This window comes from Monodon monoceros, unplaced genomic scaffold (assembly GCF_005190385.1).
Source record: "Monodon monoceros isolate NGI ecotype Baffin Bay Population unplaced genomic scaffold, NGI_Narwhal_1 Super_Scaffold_12, whole genome shotgun sequence".
NCBI lineage: Eukaryota > Metazoa > Chordata > Mammalia > Artiodactyla > Monodontidae > Monodon > Monodon monoceros.
This window is the reverse complement of record NW_021703768.1, coordinates 105124118-105150405: the sequence shown is the minus strand read 5'-3', so window position 1 is coordinate 105150405 and position 26288 is coordinate 105124118. Positions and strand designations below refer to the sequence as shown.

At 39.1% G+C, this 26288-nt stretch overlaps 1 protein-coding gene across 1 annotated transcript in view; it reads right to left on the bottom strand.

The window, feature by feature from the left end:
• The window catches only part of LMNB1 (lamin B1), a 67234-nt gene that overhangs the window by 20087 nt on the left and 20859 nt on the right, over positions 1-26288 (bottom strand). The window contains exons 2-5 of the mRNA XM_029218100.1: positions 15564-15720; positions 14805-14930; positions 11649-11819; positions 10105-10230 (exon numbers count right to left, since the gene is read on the bottom strand). Of these exons, the coding sequence (XP_029073933.1) occupies positions 10105-10230; positions 11649-11819; positions 14805-14930; positions 15564-15720 (580 nt within the window). The remainder of the gene's footprint in view (positions 1-10104; positions 10231-11648; positions 11820-14804; positions 14931-15563; positions 15721-26288) is intronic.

Below are 26288 nucleotides of genomic sequence, written 5' to 3'. Positions count from 1 at the left end.
TATATCTTAAAAAATATTTTCTAAGTCAACATTTTTTTTTTTTTTTTGCGGTACGCGGGCCTCTCACTGTTGTGGCCTCTCCCGTTGCGGAGCACAGGCTCCGGACACGCAGTCTCAGCAGCCATGGCCCACGGGCCCAGCCGCTCCGCGGCATGTGGGATCTTCCCGGACCGGGGCACGAACCCGTGTCCCCTGCATTGGCAGGTGGACTCTCAACCACTGTGCCACCAGGGAAGCCCCTCTAAGTCAGCATTTTAAAGGCTATGTCAGGAAGATCTTCAAGATGGCAGAGGAGTAAGACATGGAGATCACCTTCCTCCCCACAAATACATCAGAAATACATCTACATGTGGAACAACTCCTACAGAACACCTACTGAAAACTGGCAGAAGACCTCAGACTTCCCAAAAGGCAAGAAACTCCCCACATACTTGGGTAGGGCAAAAGAAAACAGAAAAAACAGAGACAAAAGAATAGGGACGGGACCTGCACCTCTGGGAGGGAGCTGTGAAGGGGGAAAAGTTTCCACACACTAGGAAGCCCCTTCACTGGGGGAGTCAGGGGGGTGGGTCGGGGGAAAGCTTTGGAGCCACGGAGGAGAGCTCAGCAACAGTGGTGCAGAGGGGAAAGTGGAGAGATTCCCACACAGAGGATCAGGGCCGACCAGCACTCACCAGCCTGAGAGGCTTGTCTGCTCACCCGCCGGGGCAGGCGGGAGCTGAGGCTAGGGCTTCGGAGGTCAGATCCCAGGGAGAGGACTGAGGTTGGCTGCATGAACACAGCCTGAAGGGGGCTAGTGCACCACAGCTAGCCAGGAGGGAGTCTGGGGAAAAGGCTGGACCTGCCTAAGGGGCAAGGGACCATTGTTTCGGGATGCATGAGGAGAGGGGATTCAGGGCACCACCTAAATGAGCTCCAGAGATGGGCGCAAGCCACGGCTATCAGCGTGGACACCACAGATGGGCATGAAATGCTAAGGCTGCTGCTGTAGCCACCAAGAAGCCTGTGTGCAAGTGCAGGTCACTATCCACACCTCCCCTCCCGAGAGCCTGTGCAGCCCGCCACTGCCAGGGTCCCGAGATCCAGGGACAGCTTCCGTGGGAGAACACATGGCACGCCTCAGGCTGTTGCAATGTCATGCTGGCCTCTGCTGCTGCAGGCTCGCCCCGCATCCGTACCCCTCCCTCCCCCCGGCCTGAGTGACCCAGAGCCCCCAAATCAGCCGCTACTTTAACCCTGTCCTGTCTGAGCAAAGAACAGATGCCCTCAGGAGACCTACATGCAGAGGCAGGGCCAACTCCAAAGCTGAACCCCAGGAGCTGTGCGAACAAAGAGAAAGGGAAATTTCCCCCAGAAGCGTCATGAGCAGTGGATTAAATCTCCACAATCAACTTGTTGTACCCTGCAACTTGGAATACCTGAATAGACAACGAATCATCCAAAATTGAGGCGGTGGACATCAGGAGCAACTGTAGACTTCGGGTTTGCTTTTTGCATCTAATTTTTTTTCTGGTTTTACGTTTATCTTAGTTTACTATTTAGACCTTATTATCATTGGTAGATTTGTTTATTGATTTGGTTGCTCTCTTCCTTTTTTTATGTATATATAGATATATACAATTATTACCTTCTTCTCTTTTTCTGACTGTGTATGTGTATGCTTCTTTGTGAGATTTTGTACAGCTCTGCTTTTACCATTTGTCCTAGGGTTGTATCTGTTTTTTCTGTTTTTTGTTTTTTTATTAGTATAGTTTTTAACGCTTGTTATTATTAGTGGATTTGTTTTTTGGTTTGGTTGCTCTCTTCTTTCTTTCTATTTTTTTATTACTTTTAAATTTTGTTTTATTTTTAATAAATTTTTATTTTAATAACTATTTTATTTTTTCTTTCTTTTTTGAATTTTATTTTATTTTATTTTTATACAGCAGGTTCTTCTTAGTTATCCATTTTATACATATTAGTGTATATATGTCAATCCCAATCTCCCAGTTCATCATACCACCACCACCACCCCCTGCCACTTTCTCTTTCTTTCTTTTTTTCTCCCTTTCCCTCTGAGCCATGTGGCTGACAGGGTCTTGGTGCTCCAGCCAGGTGTCAGGCCTTTGCCTCTAAGGTGGGAGAGCCAAGTTCAGGACATTGGTCCACCAAAGACCTCCCGGCTCCACATAATATCAAACAGCAAAAGCTCTCCCAGAGATCACCATCTCAACGCTAAGACCCAGCTCCACTCAACGACCAGCAAGCTCCAGTGATGGACACCCTAAGCCAAACAACTAGCAAGATAGGAACACAACCCCACCCATTAGCAGAGAGGCTGCCTAAAATCAGAAGTTCAGAGATACCCCAAAACACACCACTGGATATGGTCCTGCCCACCAGAAAGACAAAATCCAGCCTCATCCACCAGAATACAGGCACTAATCCCCTCCACCAGGAAGCCTACACAACCCACTGAACCAACTTTAGCCACTGGGAGCAGACACCAAAAACAACGGGAACTATGAGCCTGCAGCCTGCGAAAAGGAGACCCCAAACACAGTGAGTTAAGCAAAATGAGAAGACAGAAATACATAGCAGATGAAGGAGCAAGGTGAAAACCCACCAGACCTAAGAAATGAAGAGGAAATAGGCAGTCTACCTGAAAAAGAATTCAGACGAATGATAGTAAAGATGGTCCAAAATCTTAGAAATAAAATGGAGAAAACACAAAAAATGTTTAACAAAGACCTAGAAAAACTAAAGAGCAAAACAAACAATGATGAACAACACAATAAATGAAATTAAAAATTCCCTAGAAGGAATCAATAGCAGAATAACTGACGCAGAAGGACGGATAAGGGACCTGAAAGATAAAATAGTGGAAATAACTACCACAGAGCAGAATAAAGAAAAAACAGTGAAAAGAATTGAAGACGGTCTTAGAGACCTCTGGGACAACTAAACGCACCAACATTCGAATTACAGGGGTCCCAGTGAGAAGAGAAAAAGAAAGGGACTGAGAAAATATTTGAAGAGATTATAGTTGAAAACTTCCCTAACATGGGAAAGGAAATAGTGAATCAAGTCCAGGAAGTGCAGAGAGTCCCATACAGGATAAATCCAAGGAGAAACACGCCAAGACACATATTAATCAAATTATCAAAAATTAAATACCAAGAAAACACATTAAAAGCAGCAAGGGGAAAGCAACAAATAACATACAAGGGAATCCCCATAAGGTTAACAGCTGATCTTTCAGCAGAAACTCTGCAAGCCAGAAGGGAGTAGCAGGACATATTTAAAGAGATGAAAGGGGAAAACCTACAACCAACATTACTCTACCCAGGAAGGATCTCATTCAGATTCGACAGAGAAATTAAAATCTTTACAGACAAGCAAAAGCTAAGAGAATTCAGCACCACCAAACCAGCTTTACAGCAAATGCTAAAGGAACTACTCTAGGCAGGAAATACAAGAGAAGGAAAAGACCTACAATAACAAACCCAAAACAATTAACAAAATGGTAATAGGAACATACATATCAATAATTACTTTAAATGTAAATAGATTAAATGCTCCAACCAGGGCTTCCCCGGTGGTGCAGTGGTTGAGAGTCCGCCTGCCGATGCAGGGGACACGGGTTCATGCCCCGGTCCGGGAAGATCCCACATGCCACGGAGCGGCTAGGCCCGTGAGCCATGGCCGCTGAGCCTGCACGTCCAGAGCCTGTGCTCCGAAACGGGAAAGGCCACAACAGTGAGAGGCCTGTGTACCACAAAAAAACAAACAAACAAACAAAAAAAAGCTCCAACCAAAAGACATAGACTAGCTGAATGGATACAAAAACAAGACCTGTATATACGCTGTCTACAAGAGACCCACTTCAGACCTAGTGACACATGCAGACTGAAAGTGAGGTGATGGAAAAAGATATTCCATGCAAATGGAAATCAAAAGAAAGCTGGAGTAGCAATTCCCATATCAGACAAATTAGACTTTAAAAAGAGACAAAGAAGGATACTACATAATGATCAAGGGATCGATCCAAGAAGAAGATATAACAATTGTAAATATTTATGCACTCAACATAGGAGCACCTCAGTACATAAGGCAAATGCTAACAGTCATAAAAGGGGAAATCAACAATAACACCATCATAGTAGGGGACTTCAACACCCCACTTTCACCAATGGACAGATCATCCAAAATGAAAATAAATAAGGAAACACAAGCTTTAAATGATACATTAAACAAGATGGACTTAACTGATATTTATAGGACATGCCATCCAAAAACAACAGAATATATTTTCTTCTCAAGTGCTCACAGAACATTCTCCAGGATATATCATATCTTGGGTCACAAATCAAGCCTTGGTAAATTTAAGAAAATTGAAATCATATCAACTATCTTTTCCGACCACAACGTTATGAGACTAGATATCAATTACAGGAAAAAAATCTGTAAAAAATACAAACACATGGAGGCTAAACAATACACTACTACCTAACCAAGAGATCACTGAAGAAATCAAAGAGGAAATCAAAAAATACCTATAAACGAATGACAATGAAAACACAACGACCCAAAACCTATGGGATGCAGCCAAAGCAGTTCTAAGAGGGAAGTTTATAGCAATACAATCCTACCTCAAGAAACAACAAACATCTCAAATACACAACCTAACCTTACATCTAAAGCAATTAGAGAAAGAACAAAAAACCCCCAAAGTTAGCAGAAGGAAAGAAATCATAAAGATCAGATCAGAAATAAATGAAAAAGAAATGAAGGACACAATAGCAAAGATCAATAAAACTAAAGCTGGTTCTCTGAGAAGATAAACAAAATTGATAAACCATTAGCCAGACTCATGAAGAAAAATAGGGAGAAGACTCAAATCAATACAATTAGAAATGAAAAAGGAGAAGTAACAATTGACACTGCAGAAATACAAAGGATCATGAGAGATTACTACAAGCAACTGTATGCCAATAAAATGGACAACCTGGAAGAAATGGACAAATTCTTAGAAAAGCACAACCTTCCGAGACTGAACCAGGAAGAAATAGAAAAATTTAAATAGACCAATCACAGGCACTGAAATTGAGACTGTGATTTAAAATCTTCCAACAAACAAAAGCCCAGGACCAGATAGCTTCACAGGCAAGTTCTACCAAACATGTAGAGAAGAGCTAACACCTATTCGTCTCAAACTCTTCCAAAACATAGCAGAGGGAGGAACACTCCCAAATTCATTCTATGAGGCCACCTTCACCCTAAGACCAAAACCAGACAAAGATGTCACAAAGAAAGAAAACTACAGGCCAATATCACTGATGAACATAGATGCAAAAATCCTCAACAAAATACTAGCAAACAGAATCCAACAGCACATTAAAAGGATCATACAGCATGATCAAGTGTGGTTTACCCAAGGAATGCAAGGATTCTTCAATATACGCAAATCAATCGATGTGATATACCATATTAACAAACTGAAGGAGAAAAACCATATGGTCATCTCAATAGATGCAGAGAAAGCTTTCAACAAAATTCGACACCCATTTATGATAAAAACCCTCCAAAAAGTAGGCATAGAGGGAACTTACCTCAACATAATAAAGACCATATATGACAAACCCACAGCCAACATCGTTCTCAATGGTGAAAAACTGAAAGCATTTCCTCTAAGATCAGGAACAAGACAAGGTTGTCCACTCTCACCACTACTATTCGACATAGTTTTGGAAGTCTCAGCCACAGCAATCAGAGAAGAAAAAGAAATAAAAGGAATACAAATCGGAAAAGAAGAAGGAAAACTGTCACTGTTTGCAGATGACATGATACTATACATAGAGGAGAATCCTAAAGACGCTACCAGAAAACTACTAGAGCTAATCAATGAATTTTGTAAAGTAGCAGGATACAAAATTAAGGCACAGAAATCTCTGGCATGCCTATATACTAATGATGAAAAGTCTGAAAGTGAAATTAAGGAAACACCCCCCATTTACCACTGCAACAAAAAGAATAAAATACCTAGGAATTAACCTACCTAAGGAGACAAAAGACCTGTATGCAGAAAATTATAAGACACTGGTAAAAGAAATTAAATATGATACAAATAGATGGAGAGATATATACCATGTTCTTGGACTGGAAAAATCAACATTGTGAAAATGAGTATACTACCCAAAGAAATCTACAGATTTAATGCAATCCCTATCAAACTACCAATGGCATTTTTCACAGAACTAGGACAAAAAATTTTGCAATTTGTTTGGAAACACAAAAGACCCCAAACAGCCAAAGCAATCTTGAGAAAGAAAAACGGAGCTGGAGGAATCAGGCTCCCGGACTTCAGACTATACTACAAAGCTACAGTAATCAAGACAGTATAGTATGGTACTGGCACAAAAACAGAAATACAGATCAATGGAACAGGATAGAAAGCCCAGAGATAAACTGACACACCTATGGTCACCTTATTTTTGATAAAGGAGGCAAGAATATACAATGGAGAAAAGACAGCCTGTTCAATAAGTGGTGCTGGGAAAACTCAACAGCTACATGTACAAGAATGAAATTAGAACACTCCCTAACACCATACACAAAAGTAAACTCAAAACGCATTAAAGACCTAAATGTAAGGCCAGACACTATAAAACTCTTAGAGGAAAACATAGGCAGAACACTCTGTGACATAAATCACAGCAAGATCCTTTTTGACCAACCTCCTAGAGAAATGGAAATAAAAAAAATAAACAAATGGGACCTAATGAAACTTCAAAGCTTTTGCACAGCAAAGGAAACCATAAACAAGACCAAAAGACAACCCTCAGAATGGGAGAAAATATTTGCAAATGAAGCAACTGACAAAGGATTAATCTCCAAAACTTACAATCAGCTCACGCAGCTCAATATCAAATAACAAACAACCCAATCCAAAAATGGGCAGAAGACCTAAATAGACATTTCTCCAAAGAAGATATACAGATTGCCAACAAACACATGAAAGAATGCTCAACATCATTAATCATTAGAGAAATGCAAATCAAAACTACAATGAGATATCATCTCATACCAGTCAGAATAGCCATCATTAAAAAGTCTAGAAACAATAAATGCTGGAGAGGGTGTGGAGAAAAGGGAACCCTCTTGCACTGTTGGTGGGAATGTAAATTGGTACAGCCACTATGGAGAACAGTATGGAGGTTCCTTAAAAAACTAAAAATAGAATTACCATACGACCCAGCAATCCCACTACTGGGCATATACCCAGAGAACCACAATGTTCATTGCAGCTGTATTTACAATAGCCAGGACATGGAAGCAACCTAAGTGTCCATGAAGAGGTGAATGGATAAAGAAGATGTGGCACATATATACAATGGAATATTACTCAGCCATAAAAAGAAACAAAACTGAGTTATTTGTAGTGAGGTGGATGGACGTAGAGTCTGTCATACAGAGTAAAGTAAGTCAGAAAGAGAAAAACAAATACCGTATGGTAACATATATATGAAATCTAAAAAGAAAAAATAGTTCTGAAGAACCTAGGGGCAGGACAGGAATAAAGACACAGACGTAGAGAATGGGCTTAAGGACACAGGGAGGGGGAAGTGTAAGCTGGGATGAAATGAGAGAGTAACATTGACATATATACACTACCAAATGTAACATAAAGCTAGTGGGAAGCCGCTGCATAGCACAGGGAGATCAGCTCGGTGCTTTGTGACCACCCAGAGGGGTGGGATAGGGAGGGTGGGAGGGAGAAGCAAGAGGGAGGAGATATGGGGATATATTATATGTATAGCTTATTCACTTTGTTATAAAGCAGAAAGTAACACGCCATTGTAAAGCAATTATACTCCAATAAAGATGTTAAAAAATTTTTTAAAATAAAAAATAAAGGCTATGTCAATTTTAAGTAAAACTAAGGAAGTACTACACTAACATGAGTCACTTAACCAAAAAGGAAGTTCTATGGCCTAACGCGCAGCATGACGAAACTAAGACTCCACAACAAATACAATTAAGATATACAGTATGAAAAATATATGGCTTTTTTCTTTTTGGTGATCTTTTTAAGGTTAAAATTTATCAACCAAAGAAGATATCCCTTAAAATATATTATTTATCATAAAATCTGATACCAGTAATGAATAGATGAAAGGATCATTCCCCATCCCCCTGAAATTTAGAGAGAAATTTTAAACTATTCTGGCTGAAGGAGGTGCTTCTCTCCTATTTCCTAAAGAGTGAGCTCCTCAAAACCCCCAGGTCCCTGCCTGACATTTTTTAAAAACCACTAACATGAAGTTAACCAAAAAACTTGCAAAGATGTGAACATAACTACCAGGCAAACAGCGAAACAGCCCTGGACCTGAGTCAGAAGACGTAGCTACCAAATTTCAGAGCCTACCACTATTTAACCACAGGCAAGTCTTAGTCTTTTCATCTGTAAAACATCCATACCTAGCATAATCAAGTGGATTAAGCACCAGCCACATCCCCACACCCCCCAAAAGACAGGGAATTGTAAAATTGAGGAAGAGGGGATAATTAGAATACGATTTATTAGATGGATAAGAGTAGTAAATGTCAACTCACAATAAAAACAGACAGGACTATTTTTGGAAAGGTACCTATTAAATGGTGCAATGGAAAAGAGATTGTTAAATTCTTTTCTTTTTTTTCTAGAATGCACTTACTCTCACAGGCATTCTCTGAAAGGCCAAATTCTTTTTTTTTTTTTAATCTTTATTGGAGTATAATTGCTTTACAATGGTGTGTTAGTTTCTGCTTTATAACAAAGTGAATCAGCTATACATATACATATATCCCCACACCTCCTCCCTCTTGCGTCTCCCTCCCACCCTCCCTTATCCCACCCCTCTAGGTGGTGAGATTGTTAAATTCTTAAAAGAAAATCTTTGAAGAGAGTGAGGTGTAAAGGGAAAAACTGGGAACTATGAAAGAAACCCATTTATCAGCCTACATTCTCTGGGCCGGTCATTAAACTCACCCAGGTCTGTGGTCAGACTGAATGAACTCAAAGGTCCTTGTCCTTCCAGCTCTACTGTTACATGAAAACTTCAAAATACTATCAGGACAAAATAGGTCCAAAATAATTTTTAAATTTATGTTGTGAGTAATAAAGTAAGTACACATGATAAGCATTGTAAAAACTTCTGTTTTTTAATTAACTTTTTTTACATCACCCTGTTTTACATAACTCATTGCTTTCTAAATTCCTACAATAAATGTCTTCAGTTTTACAATCAGAAAAGGATATTACTAAAAACAAAAGAAAAAGAAAGCTTAATCAAGAATAAAAAAGTTTATTCATGTGGAAAATTTAAAACAACAAAATTTCCTCCCTTAAGGAAAACAGAAGCTGAAGTTACTTCCCAAGTAATTAAGGTGAGTAGATTATCAAAACATTCTGCATACTTATATGGTTGTATATGTACTTTGTGTGCACATCGACATCACCCTTAGACTAAAAACCAGATTTCAGGCAGTGTCCACACCTGCTTACGCTGCACTCCGAGTGCACCATCACATACTGACAGGCACCCATCAACACAACCAGTAACAGTCACGCGACAGTTAGGCGTGCCAATGAATCAATGAGTCACTAAATTCCTAACTAAGATGCAAATTGATGCTACTTCCCAAGATACTAACCATTGGGTATTCTAAACACGGAAAGAATTTGTCTAGAAACACAAAGCATTTACCACCCACACAGAATTTCTGCAGGTTTTTCTTCATTATGGTTTCTAAATGTGATGAAAAAGAGTACATTGGAAAGAGCACTATGTGGAGATCAGGCTGCTGGATGGGTCAGAAAACGTGGGCCCTGGGGTAAACCCAAGGAATAAGCCAGCAGGTTGCACCCTCAAGGGCAGCTCTGAGTAATCTATTAGGTCAGGAACAACAGTCTCTGCTCAGAGGATGCTTATGAAATGACGAATAGAAAAATATCTGGACAGCACTGTGAAACCAGAATTCAGGAAAATACTATCCTCTCTGAAAAGTGATTTCAGGCAGAGCTGAGCAGGTAGACTACCGTGGTGGAGGTGGCCTTCAAGTACAACTCCCATGCTTACTTACCTCTTTCTGTAGATTAGAAAGCTGAGATGAGAGACTCTCAATTCTCACACGACTTTCCATCAGTTCTTCCCTGGCACTATTGACAGTAGATGTATTCATCTCTGACGACAGTCTGGCATTCTCAAGCTAAATAAAAAAGCAGACCATAGTCAGTTTTATCTAGTGAATTAGAACAAACAAATGAGGAACCATGATTCATCTCAAGGCATCTCATTTCAAACCTAAACCCTGCCAGTAACTAGTTGATGAAACAGGAAAAGCATCATGAAGTTTGCTGATGTGCTATGAATTACCTTAAAAGTCTTTCTGCCTTTTCGGCTCAATTCCCAATATAGGAGCTTAACAATGCTGATATACCTGGGTCTTTACCCAAAATTTAGTGCTTCAATATTTCATCCATTATATCTCTAATGTCTCAGATAACACTGCTAATAAGGAGACTGGACAGGAGCAATTTAACTGTGGTGGCATTTGTAGGAAAACAAGCATCATATACCCCTAACCCACCAAATCTGATACAGAATATAAAGCAATAAGCAGAAAGTACTAATTTAGAGATTATTTCAAACCAAACAGACACACTTCTTTTCAGAAGCAAAAAACAGCTCCTCTGGTAGAAACAATATCCCGCTCCTCCAAATGCCCACAGAATTCTGTTCTGCATGTGTCTCAGGCACGTTTTTTATGTATGTCTCCTCCCTGGCTCCCTTTGAGGCCAGAGTCGCTTTGACTGACTAATCCTTACTTTAGCTCTGTCACTGCCCAGCACAATGCCAGCACTGAGTAAGTGCGGAACAACTAAATGTAGGGATTAAAAGATCTCTCCCTCTCACCAGGCAATTACTACTTCATGACGTGGATTAAAAGCAACATGAACAATTTGAGGCCATGCAATGGAAATTATTTTCAACACCTCTATGACCCTAATTTTCTAAGTCTTCCACTAATAACTCTTTTTAATCAAATCATGTAACATTTAACACATTGGGGTAAAATTATTTACTATGAAAGCCCGTACTCAGGGAGTTAATAAATTTTTGCATGGTCTCCTAATACAAGAGAGAAGTTTCTATAGTCTTTTTTTAATGAATAATTAGTGGCAGAGGAAACTGCAGACACTGTCCATTTGGCCTTTGTTCAAAAAAGCCCAAAGTGTGGTGGTCACAACCTATGTACAATGATGACATGGAAGTCAGAACTAGATGCAGTCCAACAAGATTAGTACTTGTTACTGAAGGAAAAGCTATTTTCAGATGTCTGGAGTTTAACTAATATGACTTGACATGAATGATCAGTTGGACAAAGAGAAAAACCTTACCTTTGATAAAAGTGGAATAACCCTACTTTCTTTGAATAATCTCTAATAACATTTACTTTATAAAAAACTGTTTTCTTTAAAAAAAAATCCATTTTTTATATCCATGGAGACTAAGGGAATTCATTTAAGAAAACTAGAACAAACCAAACATCAAGTCATGTTCTCAGGGAGACTATGAAACAAAGGCTTCAAGTGTGTAAAGCCATCCCCGGAAGAGTCTGCTCACTTTGGCGTGGTAAGTCTGCTCCATCTCTTCCTTGTACAGCTTGACTTGGGCATCGTGTTGCTCTCTCATCTCATGAAGGGCTTGAGCCAGCTTGTACTCATACTCAATCTGACGCCCAGAATCCACCTCTACCAAGCGAGTTTCATGCTTCCTTCTGGTCTCATTAATCTCCTGGGGGGGGCGGGGGGGATGACATAAAACCAAGTTACTTACCATAGCTACACTGGTACAAGTCTGAGTGACATCAAGGCCATCTGAGGTATTACACACCAAGCTCCTCATGTTTTGTCCTAGGGCAAGTATGTGAATAGATACTTTTTTGCCTTCATTTTCAAGTAAGAAGATTTTTGAGCTGGAACTAATGACAGAAATGGTAGCATCTCAAGCCCTAGGAATTTTATGTTTCTTTTCAGTGGCATACCTATTTATTTCTCTAAAGGCAAGGAATGGCTGGAAGACTTACTAAAGTACCAGGCAATCGTGGATAACTAGGTACACTGAATAGCACGTAGTTATTTTTCTAAATTGTACTGATGATACTAAGGACAACTCTGAAAAAAATCTACAAGGTAAGTTAGAAACTTATCAGCAAAACTTCAACTAGAAGATTTATACATAATAAAACTTTTCTTAGGCATACTAAGATGCAATAGACAGAGCAAGCTAATTTACATGACTTAACCTAACAGCTGGTAGTGTGCTAAGGTATCAACATCAATTGATACAGAATCTTACTGACAATATTACGTTGCTATCTCAAGTACATATGACAATTCACTATTAAAGAATAGAAATAATAGGCATAATCCTTCACATTATGTTTTAAGGAACTATCCAAACTTGAATGGCTAGGAACACAAGTCCAAGAATAAAATTTTCATTCTAGCTTCTAGCTCTGAAAATACAACGGATGTCTTTAATGGCAATAATTAAAGAGGCCACAAGAGGGGGATATAAGAAGAACATGTTTCTGTATCATCTTACAGCATGCAGTTTTTGTTTGCATTTCCTCATTTTTCTCTTAACCAGAGGAAGATGCACTCGATAGAATCAGAAACCCAGGGTTCAAATTCCAGTTCTGCCATTAATCTCCCAAGGCTCACATCTATATGATGACGCGAATGATACTTAAATCATAAAAATATGCAAATGAAAGGTTTAGTTCAACAAATATTGAGTACCTACTAATCATTTTGCCCTTTGTCTGCCTCCTTTCCTCTTCTTCCTGTTTTTCTCCTTCCTCTTTCTTACCCCTAAACTGTTCATAATAAGGAATTTACGTATATTTATTGCAGAGAATTTTATTCTGCATGTTAAAAAAAAGAAATGAGGAATATTTTAAATTCATTCTCAAAAAGGCAAAACCCCAAAATTCAAAGTTGCTACCCAAACATTCTAAAAATACTAAATTACTTTTTACTGATGCCGTTTTTCACTTAACATTTTATATAGAATCAGTGACTTACAAAGAAAAAAATACTCAATTCCTGGTTTAAAGATGCGGGAGTACACACAGCGTCAAAAGTAAGAAATAATAAATCACGGACAATTTTAACAAAACAAAACAAAAATGTAGGTCAACTTAATATAAAGATACTTCAATTTATAAGCAGAACTGTAGTTAATAATTATATGACAGGGACTTCCCTGGTGGTGCTGTGGTTAAGAATCCACCTGCCAATGCAGGGGGACAGGGGTTCAAGCCCTGGTCCAGGAAGATCCCACATGCCGCGGAGCAACTAAGCCCAAGTGCCTAGAGCCCGTGCTTGGCAACAAGAGAAGCCACTGCAATGAGAAACCCGCGCACCACAACAAAGAGTAGCCCCCGCTCGCCGCAACTAGAGAAAGCCTGCATGTGGCAACGAAGACCCAATGCAGGCAAAAATAAATAATAAATAGATTTACTGAAAATAATAATAATTATTATTATTATATGACAGCATTCACTGTAGTTTACAAGAAGCTATCACACACAATATTCCACTTTGATCCTCACCACACCTTGAAGAAAAAATAGCAGGTACTGATATTTCATTTTTAAATAGGAAACTGACTCAAGAACTGTCCAAAGTCTGGCTGCTTATCCAGTGAGTGCACTTTGCCCCCACAATACCTAGTTTAATACTATATTGTCACAAAAATGGTCAGATTTTTATTATATTATTTTTTCTCCAAATAAAAAAAATTATTTAACTTCTACAATAAATTTCTATTTTAAAAGCATTGTTAGTCACCGTTTTCAAAATTACATTACTTTTAAAAACATTATGTATTTAACTGCATGTTCTCTAACCTGGGTGAACTCCAACCCTCTTCAATTTTGAGAAAATATATATTCCCCTTTCTTCAACTGTATTACAGTATACTTCTTTTTTGGCAAATGTTGCTACCTTCACCCTCAAGGCTTAACCAGAAGTTACGGCTTATAAATGATACTGTTAGATATACATATATAACTATAAGTGCTCTGGGTAACCAGCCCCCAGTGGTTGCTGCCTCCCGGTATTCACCCACTGTGTGATCCCCCTTCCATAGTGCATCTTGGTTGGTCTGTGTGATGGGGAGTGAGGGTATATCACTTTGGGATTAGTTAATAGAAGTTAATGTGGCTTGTCTTGCTCTCTCTCTCTCATCACTCACTCGAAGAGTCCTATCATAAGCAGCCCTATAGAGAAGCCCATGCTGAACTGATACCTCTGGCCAAAAACCTACGAATGAACTCCAAACCGGTTCCTGCAGCCCAGGCTGAAAGCCTGACTACAACCTCATGAGAGACCCTGAAACAACCATCCAGTTAAGCAGCTCTCAGATCCCTGATCTTCAGAAACTGTGAGATAATAAAAGTCTGTGGTTTAAGTTACTAAGTTTTTGAAGTAATTTGTTAATTTGAAGTAATTTGTTAGGCAAAACATATAACTAATACAAATGCAGAGGTTGATAGTAATTAACAGCTGTAGCCAAGCCTTTTTAAGTTAGATGGAAGTAAAAGCTTTTAAGTTTACCATAGCACCCTGAGTTCTTCCTCGCAGTCCTTTAGCATCAGTGCCTTAAATAATTTGCCTACAAAATTCTTCCTATTTTTCATACGTATAGCTTATAACAAAGCCTTATGGGATCTCTCCATTCCTTAAAAAAAATAAAATTATATATAATTACCTCCTCATACATGTTTTTACGAAACTCCAAGTCCTCAGTAAGGCTCTGACAGCGATTCTCCAAATCCACTTTAAGTAAAGTTTCATCTGCTAACTGTTTTTTCGCAGCAGCTAAAGAGGCTTCCAACTAATATAAGGAAAAAGAATTAATGAAAATTATACAGCAACCATTTAGCAATGAATTTAATAGATACCTACGGATTGAATCAAATCAAGTATTACAATTTCTATCTATTTGTTAATGTATGAGAGTCCCTCATGATAACATTTATCACAGAACTGTGGGTTCAACTGCTGGTCCCACCCACAGAGTGTCACATCAAAACACCTCTCAAATTTGGTAAACGGCAACAGGGAATGAACAGAAACCTATGACTTACATTTCAAAACTCTAACGATTTTAGCTACCACTTTCATTTTTTCCTGTGTGCAGAGCACCATTATGACACCTTCTCTCTTCTTACCTCGCATTTTGGTACAATAATGAAATAGGCTGTGAGAGCAAGAAACAGAATGAGCATAAGCACAACAGAGAGGACGGAGAGCAGCAACAAGATCTGCATAATCCAGACACAAGGACTGAGAGGTGAGGGTGCTTTACATGTTAGTTCAAGGCTATCCTTGCAGGTTAACCACCCACCAAAATAACTTAATAAATTTTTAAAAGTAAAAAGCATAAAATAAATTTTACAATCAATCAATCAAGACAAATGGAGCAATTAACCTGCCAAATACGGCTCAAGAGCAGAGTTTACCTTACCTGGGCAATCTGATCCTTCAGATCCTCCAAATCACTCTCTAAACTTTTTTTATCACCAAGTGCAGTAGCCAGAGCTGCATCTTTTGAATTCAGCGCTGCTTCGTATTCTCGAAGCTTGATCTGGGCTCCATTAAGATCAGATTCTTTCTTAGCATAACTGCAAGACATTTGAAAAAGTGCAAGAAATCAAATTATACCTCTGACTTGAAGCCTTCTCCCTCCCTGCTTAAGGGGGAAATAAAAGAAGAGGCAATTTAAATAAAGGCTGCCATACCTACTAAAATTACAGGAGCAATTCAGGAACACTATATCTAGAGTTTTTGGTGAATAATAACTTTCTCTTTCAATGATTTCCCTTCCCTGATTAAGAATGACTCTAGGTCTAAAATGTCCATAGGCCCAACGTACCAGAATCCTGGTTGTCTGGTACAACCAGGAGGGAGAGGGAGGGAGGGAGAACACAAGTCCTCCTTTTTCTATAAAGAGGCATCTATATGCTTCACTAAAACATTTTTGAAGAAATGGAAATTTACTATTTTTAAATACAATGAATATTATAAAACAAGATGTACAGGAGACATAAATCAAGATAAACGATGAGATTAAGTAAGTGAAAATGAAATGTTACTTTGAAAAATAATTTTATGACTTGATGATATATAGAAACTCCTTTGACATTACCTAAGAATTAACTGACCCCCCTTTGACATTACCTAAGAATTAACTGACCCTAAGCTTGCAAGTAGTTTCCATTTCTTACATAAGAGGTGATTTTAAAATTTCCTTAACTACAAATAAGGGGCTTCCTTAAAAAAAAAAAAAGGGGGGGCTTCCTAGTATTTTGAAGAAAAGTTAATTTTTCCTGTTTATACTATTAACTACCCAAGAATGAAACTCAAATTAAGGTTTCTTTTACTTCTAAATATCACTTTTTATTAAATGGAATTCTACATTATAAAATTAAGGTTCCTTAGGATATATTTTGTCAAATAATTATATTTTAAAGATCAGTATTTTTTAATCCAAATAAGTCCATTATCATTAATTAGTCATATGGGCAAAGCCTTAATAACATAAAAATTTTTGATAGCTGTTCTTAATTAAAACTGATATTACAGACAAGTATTTCTACTACTGATGTGTGAGAGTGGGTTTAACAGAGGAATCTTTAGTTAACAGAACTTTTTTAAAATATTGTAATATTATAATAAAATGAAGAAAACAGCTATCCAAAGGATAAGCAAAGGTAGTTTGAAGAGAAGATTTAATAGTACTCATTTCTTACTCATTTTGGTATTATACAACAACTACGTACACACATAAAATCTCAGCAGTCATATCACAATAATTTTTTTCTTAAATCCTGTATTTTTAAAAACCACAAGATGGCAGCCTTTCCCTGAAGACTTTGTTTAGGAAGGTGGTGGTGGGGGATGGACTGTTGGGGGAAAAAAAATTCCATACAGTCACTACTTTGTAACAAAAATGCCTAGTTCATACAAGTGCTGGGTCTGAAAGCTAGGAACACCATAGAAAAGAATCAGTGCTTGTGGAGGAGCTATTACTTTACCTCACTATATAAATGACCAGAGCTGACAGGGAAAAATACCATAATAGAGAATTGCACAATATTTACAAAAGCTACTTACTCAAAATTACTTACTTAACAGTTACAAAAATTCTACTGCACCACTGTCCAATATTTAAGTCTCAGATCATAATGTGGTGCTTCTGAACATGGTGCCTCAAGGCAGGAGAGTGAACCTGTGCTTCCCAGAAACCAAAATGGCCCACCAAGAAGGATACTGAATTAAAAAAAAAAAAAAATTCACACCAATTTTACTGGCTACTGCATGTTCTGTCTGTTTGATTTCATTGGCTTAATAGATAATAATACATGTCATGATTCCAAATTCAGAATGTTGTAGCACAAGTGAAATTACTGCGCAATGGTCTTGTGGAGTGTAGGAAATTCGAGAAGCCAAAAATTAGGACAGTACACCTAAATGGCTAGAATATGGTAATTTCTTCAACAAAAATCAAGACCAGATAAGACAAGGAGTGGTGGACTAAGGGGATGAGTAGGATATGCTATCATCTTATTGTGATAGGTACCCTCTAGCCCTGCAATGGTACCAGCTGAAATCTGATGTCAAGTTCTTAGTCACTTATACCACCGTTACTCTGTAAAAATATAAATTGTTCCATTATAAATTCTTTCTTAAAGTTGTAACTTTTACATTACTGAACAAATTAAGCAGATATACATCAGAAGTTGGAAATGTGCTTAAAATTACAAATAAAAGCTAACCCCATATACACCCTGGCTTGAGGGAAGAGAGTCGAAAACTGCTTCTGCACGTGGCACATACTTATATTACACTTACCATACTGATCCTATCTATTTGTGGATATACTTAGCTACCCTGAGAGACAGAGCTCTTTGAGGGCAACGGCCATGACTTATTATTCTTTTATCTTCTGTATAGACAACCTGTAGACAATGAGTGTTTTGGTAATTGTTAAATGAAAATCCCCCATACACTCCCCCCAAAAACTCACTCTGCTTTTTTTATGCGATGTAAAATATCATGTCCTTTCCTACAAGAAAAAATAACTGTGACACTTCTGTAATCTCTAAAATTCACATTCCTAGATGTCCTCCCTATTACCTTGCCAATTTCCGAGCCTAGATGGGTCATGAAAGAAATTTTTGCTTACACTCAAGTCTCCATCTGCTAAGAAGCCACAAATCAGTAAGTTTTATATGCCATACAAGCACAACAAGGACAAACGTGGGCCAAGCAGCAAGTTAACATGTTGAACATAACTGATGTCATAGTTTTCTAGTTGTATTATTTTTCATTCATTAAAAATGATGCCAGTAGATTGGTTCAAAATGGTGGAGTAGAAGGACGTGCTCCCACTACCTCTTGCAAGAGCACCAGAATCACAACTAACTGCTGAAAAATCATCGACAGGAAGACACTGGAACTCACAAAAAATGATACCCCACATCCAAAGACAAAGGAGACACCACAGAGAGACAGTAGGAGGGGTGCAATCACAATAAAATCAAATCCCATAACAGCTGGGTTGGTGACTCACAAACTGAAGAACACTTATACCACAGAAGTCCACCCACTGGAGTGAAGGTTCTGAGCCCCATGTCAGGCTTCCCAACCTGGAGGTCCGGCAACAAGAGGAGGAATTCCTAGAGAATCAGACTTTGAAGGCTAGTGGGATTTGATTGCAGGACTTCGACAGGACTCAGGGAAAGAGACTCCATTCTTGGAGGGCACACACAAAGTAGTGTGAGCATCGGGACCCAGGGGAAGGAGCAGTGACCCCCACAGGAGACTGAACCAGACCTACCTGCTACTGTTGGAGGGTCTCCTGCAGAGGCGGGGGGTGGCTGTGTCTCACCATGAGGACAAGGACACTGGCAGTAGAAGTTCTGGGAAGTACTCCTTGGCGTGAGCCCTCCCAGAGTCTGCCACTAGCCCCACCAAAGAGCCCGAGGAGGCTCCAGTGTTGGGTCATCACAGGCCAAACAACCAACAGGGAGGGAACCCAGCCCCACCCATCAGCAGACAAGCAGATTAAAGTTTTACTGAGCTCTGCCCACCAGAGCAACAGTCAGCTCTACCCACCACCAGTCCCTCCCATCAGGAAACTTCCACAAGCCTCTTAGATAGCCTCATCCACCAGAGGGCAGACAGCAGAAGCAAGGAGAACTACAATCCTGCAGCCTGTGGAACAAAAACCATATTCACAAAAAGACAGACAAGGTGAAAAGGCAGAGGGCTATGTACCAGATGAAGGAACAAGATAAAACCCCAGAAAAACAACTAAATGAAGTGGAGATAGGCAACATTCCAGAAAATGAATTCAGAATAATGATAGTGAATAGGATCCAGGACCTTGGAAAAAGAATGGAGGCAAAGATCGAGAAGATGCAAGAAATGTTTAACAAAGACCTAGAAGAATTAAAGAACAAACAAACAGAGATGAACAATACAATAACTGAAATGAAAACTACACTAGAAGGAATCAATATCAGAATAACTGAGGCAGAAGAACGGATAAGTGACCTGGAAGACAGAATGGTGGAATTTGCTGCTGCAGAACAGAATGAAGAAAACAGAATGAAAAGAAATGAAGTCAGCCTAAGAGACCTCTGGGACAACATTAAACACAACAACATTTACATTATGGGGTCCCAGAAGGAGAAGAGAGAGATAAAGGACCCAAGAAAATATTTGGAGATTATAGTTGAAAACTTCCCTAACCTGGGAAAGGAAATAGCCACCCAAGTCCAGGAGGCACAGAGCGTCACATACAGGATAAACCCAAGGAGAAACATGCAGAGACACATAGTAATCAAGCTGGCAAAAATTAAAGACAAAGAAAAATTACTGAAAGCAGCAAGGGAAAAACGACAAATAACATACAAGGGAACTCCCATAAGGTTAACAGCTGATTTCTCAGCAGAAACTCTACAAGCCAGAAAGGAGTGGCATTACATATTTAAAGTGAGGCAAGGGAAGAACCTACAACCAAGTTTACTCTATCCAGCAAGGATCTCATTCAGATTCGATGGAGAAATCAAAAGCTTTACAGACAAGCAAAAGCTAAGAGAACTCAGCACCACCAAACAAGCTCTACAACAAATGCTAAAGGAACTTCTCTAAGTGGGAAACACAAGAGAAGAAAAGGACCTACAAAAACAAACCCAAAACAATTAAGAAAATAATAGGAACATACATATCAATAATTACCTTAAACATGAATGGATTAAATGCTCCAACCAAAAGACACAGGCTTGCTGAATGGATACTAAAACAAGACCCATATATATGCTGTCCATAAGAGACCCACTTCAGACCTAGGGACACATACAGACTGAAAGTGAGGGAATGGAAAAAGATATTCCATGCAAATGGAACTCAAAAGAAAGCTGGAGTAGCAATACTCGTATCAGATAAAATAGACTTTAAAATAAAGAATGTTACAAAGGACACTATATAATGATCAAGGGATCAATCCAAGAAGATATAACAATTATAAATATATATGCACCCAACGTAGGAGCACCTCAATACATAAGGCAACTGCTAACAACTATAAAAGAAGAAATCGACAGTAACACAATTAATAGTGGGGGACTTTAACACCTCACTTACACCAATGGATAGATCATCCAAACAGAAAATTAATAAGGAAACACAAGCTTTAAATGACACAATAAATCAGATAGATTTAATTGAGATTAATAGCACATTCCATCCAAAAACAAAAGATTACACTTTCTTCTCAAGTGTGCATGGAACATTCTCCAGGATAAATCACATCTTGGGTCACAAATCAAGCCTCAGTAAATTTAAGAAAATTGAAATCTTATCAAGCATCTTTTCTGACCACAATGCTATGACATTAGAAATCAATTACAGGGAAAAAAAAACATAAAAAACACAAACACATGGAGGCTAAACAATACGCTACTAAATAACCAAGAGATCACTGAAGAAATCAAAGAGGAAATCAAAAACTACCTAGAGACAAATGACAATGAAAATACGACGATCCAAAACCTATGGGATGCAGCAAAAGCAGTTCTAAGAAGGCAGTTTATAGCAATACAATCCTACCTCAAGAAACAACAAACATCTCAAATAAACAACCTAACCTTACACCTAAAGGAGCTAGAGAAAGAAGAACAAACAAAACCCCAAAGTTAGCAGAAGGAAAGAAATCATAAAGATCAGAGCAGAAATAAATGAAATAGAAACAAAGAAAACAATAGCAAAGATCAATAAAACTAAAAGCTGGTTCCTTGAGAAGATAAAAAAAATTGATAAGCCATTAGCCAGACTCATCAAGAAAAAGAGGGAGAGGACTCAAATAAAATTAGAAATGAAAAAGGAAAAGTTACAACAGACACTGCAGAAATACAAAGCATCCTAAGAGACTATTACAGCAGTTCTATGCCAATAAAATGGACAACCTGGAAGAAATGGACAAATTCTTAGAAAGGTATAATTTTCCAAGACTGAACCAGGAAGAAATAGAAAATATGAACAGACCAATCACAAGTAATGAAATTGAAACAGTAATTAAAAATCTTCCAACAAACAAAAGTCCAGGACCAGATGGCTTCACAGGTGAATTCTACCAAACATTTAGAGAAAAGCTAACACCCATCCCTCTCAAACTCTTCCAAAAAATTACAGAGGAAGAAACACTCCCAAACTCATTCTATAAGGCCACCACCACCCTGATACCAAAACCAGACAAAGATACTACAAATAAAGAAAACTACAGACCAATGTCACTGATGAACATACATGCAAAAATCCTCAACAAATTACTAGCAAATAGTAATCTATGACAAAGGAAGCAAGGATATACAATGGAGGAAAGAGTCTCTTCAATAAGTGGTGCTGGGAAAACTGGACAGCTACATGTAAAGGAATGAAATTAGAACACTCCCTAACACCATACACAAAAATAAACTCAAACTGGATTAGAGACCTAAATGTAAGACCGGACACTATAAAACTCTTAGAGAAAAACATAGGAAGAACCCTCTTTGACATAAATCACAATAAGATCTTTTTTGATCCATCTCCTAGAGTAATGGAAATAAAAACAAAGATAAACAAATGGGACCTAATGAAACTTAAAAGCTTTTGCACAGCAAAGGAAACTACGATGAAAAGACAGTCCTCAGAATGGGAGAAAATATTTGCAAACTAATCAACGGACAAACGATTCATCTCCAAAATATATAAACAGCTCATGGAGCTCAATACTAAAAAAACAAACAACCCAATCCAAAAATGGGCAGAAGACCTAAACAGACATTTCTCCAAAGAAGACATACAGATGGCCAAGAAGCACATGAAAAGATGCTCAACATCACTAATTATTAGAGAAATGCAAATCAAAACTACAGTGAGGGATCACCTCACACCAGTTAGAATGGGCATCATCAGAAAATCTACAAACAACAAATGCTGGAGAAGGTGTGGAGAAAAGGGAACACTCTTGCACTGTTCGTGGGAATGTAAATTGATACAGCCACTATGGAGAACAGTATGGAGGTTCCTTAAAAAACTAAAAATAGAATTACCATATGACCCAGCAATCCCACTACTGGGCATATACCCAGAGAAAACCATAATTCAAAAAGACACATGCACCCCAATGTTTACTGCAGCACTACTTACAATAGCCAGGACACGGAAGCAACCTAAATGCCCACTGACAGACAAATGAATAAAGAAGATGTGGTACACGTATACAACGGAATATTACTCAGCCATAAAAAGGAACGAAATTGGGTCATTTGTAGAGACGTGGATGGAGCAAGAGACTGTCATACAGAGTAAAGTAAGTCAGAAAGAGAAAAACAACTATCATATATTAACGCATATATGTGGAACCTACAAAAATGGTATAGGTGAACTGGTTTGCAGGGAAATTAAGACACAGATGTAGAGAACAAACATGGACACCAAGGGGGGAAAGTGGCGGGGTGGTGGTGGTGGTGTGATGAATTGGGAGATTGGGATTGCCATATATATACTAATATGTGTAAAATGGATAACTAATAAGAACCTGCTGCATAAAAAAATAAATAAAATAAAATTCAAAAATAAATATACTTACAAAAAAATAAATAAAAGCCTGCCCTGCTGAACTCCAGAGTAGCTATGGGCTCACTTGGCCAATGAAAAGGGGGCAGAAGTGACACTACGAACATAGTTTCCCATCTTTCTTTCCCTCTGTCTCAATGACAGGAAATGTTCCCAGGAGAGGCTACTCCATCAGCTTGGCTTCAGTATGGAGATATGGAACGGAGTGGCAGCTGAGCCTTTATAGGACATAGGAGTGAGAAATAAACCCTTATTATCATTAAAAAAAAAAAAAAAAGATGCAGGAGGGCTTCGCTGGTGGTGTAGTGGTTAAGAATCCGCCTGCCAATGCACGGGACACGGGTTCGAGCCCTGGTCCGAGAAGATACCACATGCCGCGGAACAACTAAGCCCGTGCGCCACAACTACTGAGGCTGCGCTCTAGAGCCCACGAGCCACAACTACTGAGCCCGCATGCCACAACTACTGAAGCCCACGCGCCTAGAGCCCATGCTCCACAAGAAGAGAAGCCACGGCAATGAGAAGCCCACACACTGCAACGAAGAGTAGCCCCCGCTCGCCGCAACTAGAGAAAGCCCACACAGAGCAACGAAGTCCCAATGTAGTCAAAAATAAATGAATAAAATAAATTTGTTTTTAAAAAAATGATGCAGGACGTCTTGAGCTAATTACCAGCACATGGTCAAAGTGCAGAAACCTGCAAAACTGACATCATAAAACATTCGCACATGAATAGAAAAATACACATTACCTAAGCACAGAGTAACATCTGACAATGCTCCGGAACAAAGGGTAATTTAGACAGGAATCCAAAGTTATCAGAAAGTATCACTGAAGAGATTGGCATTTTTCTTTGAGTGTATTTCCTAACCGGATTTGTTCACTTACTGACCTGCCTATTCCTACCTCCAGATAAGGAGACATTCTCAAGTATGCACACTGCTGAGTGTAAGTCAGAAAACATACCGATTTACTGTAAATGTTCACGTGAGAACCTAAACTTTAATTGCAGCTAAGAAAAAAGTTTTATAAAGGGCTTCCCTGGTGGCGCAGTGGTTGAGAGTCCACCTGCCGATCCAGGGGACACGGGTTCGTGCCCCGGGCCGGGAAGATCCCACGTGCCACGGAGCGGCTGGGCCCGTGAGCCATGGCCGCTGAGCCTGTGCATCTGGAGCCTGTACTCCGCAACAGGAGAGGCCACAGTAGTGAGAGGTCCGCGTACCACAAAAAAAAAACAAAAAAAAGTTTTATAAAATGTAATTAACAATCTATTCTAATTAAGAATTTCCTTCCTTAATAAACAAAATTAGGGCTTCCCTGGTGGCGCAGTGGTTAAGAATCTGCCTGTCAATGCAGGGGACACGGGTTCAAGCCCTGGTCCGGGAAGATCCCACATGCCACGGAGCAATTAAGCCCGTGTGCCACAACTACTGAGCCTGCACTCTAGAATCCGCGAGCCACAACTACTGAAGACCACGTGCCTAGCGCCCATACTCCGCAATAAGAGAAGCCACTGCAATGAGAAGCCCGCACACCCCAATGAAGAGTAGCCCCCGCTCGCCACAAATAGAGAAAGCCCGTGCGCAGCAATGAAGACCTAACGCTGCCAAAAAAAAATGATAATAAAATAAATATTTTAAAACTCTTATCTATAAATAAAAATAAATAAAATTAGCTTTCATTTCAAGTAAGCTTGACTGTCAGTCATAGCAAGCAACCAGGTCTAATCGAATATCTGACCATTAAAAAAAATAATCAACTGGAAAGGATACATTTACATTCCTGTTAACATTCTATAGCAGTGAGTCAAGAGTTAAGACATAGCCTCAGTGATGTACTTCTCCAACAGAACCTGGTTCTAATTAACAATCTGAGACCTGTCCTTATAATCTCCTGAGACCTGTAGGACTAACCTAAATGCAACTCGTTACTTGCTACTTTCTGAATTACTCCTGACCACCTCTGACTACCAGCAATACCACTGTACTTCACTGCTTTAATCATCTTGGCTTTTCAACTTACCAACTCTTTGAACTTGACTTGTTTTCGGATCAGCATTTCAACCTTGGCTTCTGCACTGAACTACCTGGCTCTGGAACTCAGTGTCTGCTCGCTTAGGACTCTGTACTACCCTTTCTGTTTGGATGACTCAAGTATCCCACTCCCTCAGGGGTATCCTTTATTTGTCTAAGGGTACCCCATTCCAGACTACTCCCACCAATAAGGAAGTGGAGATTAGAAAATGCAACCGGGACTTCCCTGGCGGTCCAGTGGGTAGGACTTTGCACTCACAATGCAGGGGGCCGAGGTTCAATCCCTGGTTGGGGAACTAGATCCCACATGCATGCCATAACTAAGAAGCCTGCATGCTGCAACTAAGAAGTCCACGTGCCGCGACTAAAGATCCTGCATGCCGGAATGAAGATCCCATGTGACGCAACTAAGACCCAGCACAGCCAAAATAAATAAATATTAAAAAAAAAGAAAGAAAGAAAGAAAATGCAACCAATTACAGAATTGCTGGAAAATGAATGAGGGTAAATGCATCATTGCTAGGTAGTAATTGTAGAGCATTTAAATAGTCATATCACATATATATGACACAGAAAATAACTTAAGACCTAGTAAGATATAATAACTACTTGAATCATATTGTAATTTTAACACTTGAAAAATTAGACTGACCACTTAAACAGGGAACAAAGAATTAGTGTGAAACAAAAAATAAGAAGCAGAACTGGAGGGACAAACACATACTTAGGGCATAATCTGAAACTCACTACAGAACAGTTTTTAAATTAAAAACTGTTAATTAAAAATTACAGTTTTAATTAATCAAGCATTGGCAAATTATTGCCTTTCTGTTAACATTTCACTGGTCAGTTTATACCATACAAGTCAGTATATATCACGGACGCTCAGCTGAATGAATTTTCTAGTTTGACTAGTAACACAGGCACAAAAGTCCCTGAACTCAGCTTCTCTAAATCACCTATTATGTACCCGTGAACAAAGAATCCATGTTCATTTTCAGTATGGGATCTATACACATGCTTGGGTTTGG